The 6833-nt window shown below is 45.2% G+C and overlaps 1 protein-coding gene across 1 annotated transcript in view; it reads right to left on the bottom strand.

Moving 5' to 3' along the window:
• ABTB2 (ankyrin repeat and BTB domain containing 2) overlaps nucleotides 1-6833 on the bottom strand; it is a 110691-nt gene that overhangs the window by 12098 nt on the left and 91760 nt on the right. Inside the window, exons 4-5 of the mRNA XM_005426103.2 lie at nucleotides 4250-4402; nucleotides 2449-2614 (exon numbers count right to left, since the gene is read on the bottom strand). Of these exons, the coding sequence (XP_005426160.1) occupies nucleotides 2449-2614; nucleotides 4250-4402 (319 nt within the window). The remainder of the gene's footprint in view (nucleotides 1-2448; nucleotides 2615-4249; nucleotides 4403-6833) is intronic.

Raw genomic sequence — 6833 nt, 5'->3', positions numbered from 1 at the left:
CCCCTTAATTATTGCTGGCATTTGAATTTTTTACAGGCAGCATCTCCGCAGCTCAGTGTGCAATAACAGAACTTCATCCTTAATGGGAGCTGCACTGTAAAATGGAATTACGTCTCTCGCACAGGAGTTCTGCTCTTGACTCTGCAAAGGTGTCTTTTCAAAGCAGCCACAACTCCCAGCTTCCTGCTTTGGGGCACTTCCATTGGTGAGGCTATTTCTGGGTGAGATATTCTGGCTTTTGTGGGGCTTGGGAGGCTCCACACTCATTACAGACAAATAAATTGAGAATTCAAAACACAGGTCTGCAGGCACAAACCTCAGTCAGGGCTCTAAAACTTGTATAGACTTACACTGTCCTTTTTTTAATTTTTAATGTTAGTTTTGCACTTCCTGCTTGCTCCTTGCAAAGGGAAGAAGAGATTGTTCTCCTAGACATCTCCAATCCCCTGAAACCAGAGTGCTTGGTCCCCATCAGAACCGAAAACAGGGTCTTGCTCCAAACTCACGTTTCTGAGGGGATGTTCTGAGTTCTTTTCCACAGCTTTCCATGTACACAGATGGGCAAGTGGGTCTGAACATCCTGGACATGCTCACACCCTGTGAGTGGTCCAAATCCCAACATGGATCTAAAGCCTTTGTATTAAATTATCCAGCAGCTCTGTCATAACCAAGTCAGTTTTCCCAAGTATGGGCATCTGGCTTTGTCTTACTCTTTTCCACAAGGAGCAAAACAAGCTGGTGGCAAAGTCCAGCTTTGGTTTCCTGTTCCAGCTATGGCAGAGCTCATTCCCAGAACTTGGATTTAACTCTGCCTGGTGTGGGCAGTGCCATCCAGGCACTTGCTTGGACACAAAGCTGAGTTGCTCCAGAGTCAAGTGGAGAATTTCCAAGCAACAATGTCTCCAGAGGGGGCCTGTCCTGCCCTTTTTGTTGGTGCCAAAACACTTTCTGAGGGCCAAAGACAACAGAGCTGCCCCTCTCACAGCAGGGCTGGCAAGAGGATCCCACCCACAGGATGAGACACCAGCGAGTGACAGCAGAAACTCCTCAGACTTCCCAAGGAGCTGCACACAGGAGCCTCTGTGCTGACAAAAGCCAGACAGCTCCCAGTTTGCTGTCCATGTGAGAGGTAGGGGACATCCTGCAGCAAGAGGTGACAGTCCCAGCACCAGTGTCTGAGGTGTTGGGGCACAGTGGCTCACAATGCAAATCACAAAATAATCATTGAGAGAATGAGAGAGAGGCCTCTGGGCTACAGGAACTGCAAAAACTTATTTTAAAAAAATATAAAGAGGAAGTGGGAAACCTTCATAATATAAATCTGCCACCTCAGTCACTTTACTGAAGTGAAGATCTATGATGAGATACCCACCTCAGTGACCACAAAGCTCCTGGTACTGGATTTGTAAATAAGGCAACTATATACCCAGATATGTCCAGGAGCAGCTTCTGCTATTTGTGTATACATTCACACTTCCCTTAAAACTGCAGGATGGTGGGAAGTGCTATGGAAGATGTGCCAGGTTCAGAGCTGGGTCTGAACTGCATTTACTGCAGTAAAACGCTGGCAGTGAGAAAACCTCTCTACCTGAACATAAACCCTCCCCACTGCTCAATATCCTCTTGTTCCAGAGATGTGACAGCTCATTCTCCTCGCTGTGACAGCTGTAACGAGTGTTTATTTAGGAGAGGTGGCTTTTCCCCCCTTTTTTTTAAATTAAAAGCTAATTCCATGCATTGAATGATATCCCAGAGGACAGACTCTGCTGTTACTTGATGGGACTGACAGCATGAGCAGAAGCAGCCAGAGACTCCCAGGACTATCAAATCCCTATGGTTCAGTGTAGCTGAGCAGGGAACAGTTAAAAATGGATAAACAGACACATCAGCATGATGGACTACGAGCAAATCTAACACTGACTGACACCAGGCCACTGGGGTGGGGCTCTCAGCACTGTGTCTTGTATTCCAAACTGCTCTGAGCCCGAAAGCCATGAGACAAAAACACCTTTTGGTCACTCCTCACTAACCCAGCCAGGATTTGGGCTGTTGAGCCAGAGGAGAGTGTCACTGGAAAAGAAACCACTTTGCTTTGACATCCTCTCAGCACGTATCAGACTTTCCATTCACTGCCCCTGTGTTAACCTGCCTGCCATCAGTGCCTGAGACAGCCCATCCAAAGAAGAACAGACATTCCAGCTGATAAACAATCTACTCCAGGCTCTAATGGGATTTTTTTTTTTTTGGAGGGGTGGCATGAGAGTGGGGTGGAGAAGTATTTTTCTGTGTTTTGAGGGATGCATTTTCAGCCTAAACCACGAGCTAGAATTAGAAAACCCTTGGAGAGGCAACAAACACGACCTGGTATTGATTTGCCACGTGGAAAGGAAGGAGGGAGCTGCTGATGCAGGGGGTTTTGGGGTGCTGAGGGTTTGCTCTGTGGCACACCTGATCATCCATGGTGTTCACCCCGTCGGGGCCCAGTGCATCGATGGCCTGGTTGATCAGATCCGTCCTCCCACAGTTCAGCATGCGGAAGCCCAGATCCTGCTGGAATTTCTCAGTAGCAGCTTTAGCATCCAGTCTCCTGAAGGAGCTGAAGCAGCATTCGGGTCTGTGAAAGACAAAAGAATTCCTGGATGGTGCCCATACCATAAAAAAAATTATGGATTCTTGGTCTTTTCTGGGCAAAAAATATTAAAAATTTTTAAAAGTATGAAATAAAAATCAAATTTAGGCAGGGGAACATCCTCAATGCTTTTCCAGCAACTCAACTGAAGGAAGTGCTTTAACATTTCTATGAGGAACTACTAAATCCTTATCCTTTAGATGCCTATCAGGACAACTTTTATGTCATCTGGAAGGAGCCCAGGGATTACTGTAAATCCTCTGGCTGTCTGCTGAGACTCTTCTGAATTCCAGACCTGGAAGTGTGTCTCCTTCACTGAAGGATCACTTCCCAACTGGAGGCTGGCACTGGGAGCTCAGCCCTTTGATGTTATTTTGGGGTGAATGCCTTCCACAGTACCCTCCTGGTTTCCAGCACAGGCTCTTGAGCAAACTCTCAGTGAGTGAGATATCAGCCTGCCAAGTTCCTCTGATAAATGAGATGCTTTCAGCACAGCCATCCTCCTCTGGAGAGCCTGGACAGCCTGCCAGAGGAACAGGCCACTCATCACCTCACACAGAAGATTCAGGATGAATCTCTCATAAAATCCTACCATAATCTTGTTCTAGCTGGTATCACAATTTACAGTGTTACCCAGAATAATATGTAATTACTTTATATAATAGTAAGAAGAAGGACAAGAAGAAGAATTATGTAAAAAAAAAAAGTGAAATAAAATTATTCCACTTGAAATCCAGTGAACTTCAGAAAAACAAAGGTTTTTGAAGGGATGGAACGTGCCTTTGCACATTGTTCCTATCCCACAGCAAGTCAGGAATAAATGAATAAATAAACAATTAAACAAACAAACCAGTTTCAAGACCTTCTTTCCCTCTGAACACGCTGGATACAAAATACAAAATAACTGCTTTAAAGGATCAAATAATGCAATCTGGAATTAACTTTTTTTTTTTTTGCTAGTTTAGATCTTTCATTCAAGCTATCTTATAAAGCAAGGAATAATCTTGTAATTAAGTGTGAGGCAGAGAAAAACCCTGAACCCAAATAGTTGCATTTCATATTTAACTTTCAGAAAGACAAAAAATCTTTCAACCCCAGCTGCAGAGTTTGGCCAAAGTTCCTTTATCTCTGGAAGTACCAGAGTTAAACATGTATCGCTTGTGCAGCACAGAGAGATCTGGCTTCTGAGAAATGTAGTGAAAGTGTGACCCTGAGATTAGCTCCATGGTTAGAGCATGGTGCTAATTCTTAAGAGTTGGACTTGATGATCCTTGCTGGTCCCTTCCAGCTAGGAACATCCTGTGCCTGAGCACTGGCAGCTCCCACCTGTGGCCTGGGCTGCGGCATTTCCAGCACTGGAGGGACTGATAAGAGACGAAGTGAGCTGAGCTACAGCCCACAGAGGGGACTTCCTGAGTTTGTCACCTCTTTCGGAGCAGCAAGAGGTTTTGTTACTTAATAGCATCCATTTCTGTGCTGGTGATTGGCCAGCACTGAACCCACCACACTAACTGGCGCGTTGGCCAGGAAATCTCAACTTTTGGTGAGCCAAAACCACGAGAGGAAAGTTTTAAGAAGCTCCAAGGACCGGAGGAGCTCCCCAAAGCCTAGCCCACGTACTTGAGCTGGCGTGGCTCGCAGTCCAGCCCCGGGAGGAGCAGCCTGGCTGTCTGCCTGATGTCGTCGCTGTCCACAGTCAGGCTGCGGCGGTGCTCGGCGTAGGTGATGGCCACGCGCATCCACTCCATCAGCTGAGGCAGCAGCATGAAGGGGCTGTGAAGGGAGGGCAGAAATCCATTAGAGAACAAGGGCTGGGGTTGGAGGACACTTTGTGGGTTCCTGGGTGTGCAAGGGGGAGCCTGGCATGGATAAATCCCACCTGAGGAAGGAAACTGGACTGGAGGTCGTGGCTGTAGGAATGAGCTGCTCAGCCTCGGTCACCTGACCAGTTTATGTAATAGCTGTGTCTGTTATTCTAAATAATCCATAGGCACAGGATTATTTATTATTCATCATTATTTTACACTCCTCCACTAGGAACACTACAAATATCCTTTACTGTTTGCAACTTCAAACCTTGCTAAATTCAGTCCTGCGTCCATTAATCTTTACATTACCACTATCCCCATGCCTCTTTGCATTTTGCCTTTCTTATGCAGAGCTCAGTTTTGCCCTCCTGAGCCTCCAGACCACAGAACAGGTGGAACAATGAGGTTTTACTCAATATGAAGGGCTGCAAGGCAATAAAGGAATATAAATAAGGTAATAACAGCACCACTAGCTGATGATTAGCCCCCCTTACTCCTGCTGTAAGAATGAACACAGCACTGAGATCACACATTAATGTACAGTTACCATAATACTCATACACAACACATCTCATCCACCCTCTCAATATACAGCCAGACTGATCTATTTTGCTTGATTTTTCCCCAAGGATACCTGCCACCCCAGTGGAAGGCTTGGAAGTGCCTTGCTGTAATGAAAACACCTCTCCCATTCCCAGAAACGACTTCATTAACGCTGTGGAAAAAGAAAAAGAAAAAAAAAAAGAAGGAAAAAAAAAAAAAGCCTGTTCCATTTAACCATTCAAAAGAAAAGAACTGAGGGAAGAAAGGATCAATTCCTTTACAAAGTTGAGAGAGAAAAATATATATATATGAGGGAATATGAACTGATTTGGGCTTTAATGAATGCAGCTGAAGCCATGAAAGACATTTTTCAAAGCTGTGCCTGTGTACATGTGTGAGGGCAGGAAGAGGGAGCTGCACCAATCCCGTTAGAAACCATTTATTCATAATGGGATTTACAAGCACAACTCCCTTTATCACGACTTTGAACACCCTTCAGGCTGAAATCACTCCACTCTGTAAAAATAGGTGCTGTTCCCATTTTCCCAGTTGCAAGGTGCACCCTGAAACGCTGCCACAATCACTCTACAAACACACCCACTATTTTTCCCTCTTCTCCTCTTCCTTTTCTTTTGAGTTGTGAAACAGCTTCTACAAAACCAGAGGTGTTTTAAGCACCGGATCCTGGATTGCCCAGGGCCAGGGTGTTTCTAACAGGACATTGACTTTCTCCTGTTACCAGTTCACTTTTCTGCCAAAGAATCAGAATATCAGGGTTGCTGATATTGCAACAATCACCACTTTCAAAATCACCCAGCAGATCATCCTTCCCAAGACTTTCTGAAAGGGATGGGATGAATCATTCCAGCTCATCCAATTCAGAGCTGATTGACCTCCTCAAGGGAAGAGCAGGAAATGTCCACAGGCATTTGGGAGATGCCTTTAAGTAAATTCTCTGCTCCAGAGAATTTCAACTCTTATCCGGCCTGGAAAAGAGCCATTCACACTTTTTGAATGCAGGTACTTAAGAGAGGAGCCAAAATAATTATTTATCTTTTCTATGTACTCTGCAGAGCCTCTAGCATGGAATTTAAAGTTCCACAGAGGTGGTGAGGGCAGAGAGGTAGGCCAGGGAGGCTAAAAGCACCAAAACTAAATACAGAATTAAATTATATTTAGATTGGGAACGCTCAGGAGCACTGGAAAAGCTCATCTTACAGGAGATTCCATCTGCCACCTTTTGTGGTAAACAAAGCTTTAGGCCACATCCCAGCTTCCCCGACACTCCCATGGTGGGAACACTGCTGGGCAGGAACCCTGATCAAACCCCGGTCACTGACTCAAGGCCCTGGGCAGCCAGAACCTGTGGTCAGCCAGCAGCAAATGCCACGGAGTCTGCACCAGAAATAACACCTATCCTGAAGGAATTTCCACTCTGCAAAAAATCCACATGTGCCAGGGTTATAAATGGCTTCCACACAAGCAGACCTTGGATGTGGAAAACTGGCTTTGGGAGGAATAGCAAGAAGAAAGATTTTTTGTTCCCCTTCTGTTTCTTTTTTTAATCTCAACAGATTTTTTTCCAAAGGCTTTAAAAGTGACAGCTCAGACTGCCTGGTTCTCCTTGTGTCCAAAGGGGAGCAGACATTGGAATGCAAAAAGCAGTGTCAGGAAGGATGTTCTCATCCTGCTGTCCTGATTTTCCAAACCCCACCACTGGCATTGCTGTGCAAATTGGATAAATCATTCTTTCTTTATTATTCATTATTCTATCGAGGGTCACTATAATGGCTTCAATTTTGCTGAAAAATCTTTGTTTCTCTGCAAAATTTCTAGCTTGAGGATGGGCTTCT

The sequence above is a fragment of the Geospiza fortis genome, unplaced genomic scaffold (assembly GCF_000277835.1).
Source record: "Geospiza fortis unplaced genomic scaffold, GeoFor_1.0 scaffold590, whole genome shotgun sequence".
Lineage (NCBI taxonomy): Eukaryota > Metazoa > Chordata > Aves > Passeriformes > Thraupidae > Geospiza > Geospiza fortis.
Note: the sequence above shows the minus strand (reverse complement) of the source record. Positions and strands in the feature narration are given on the sequence as shown.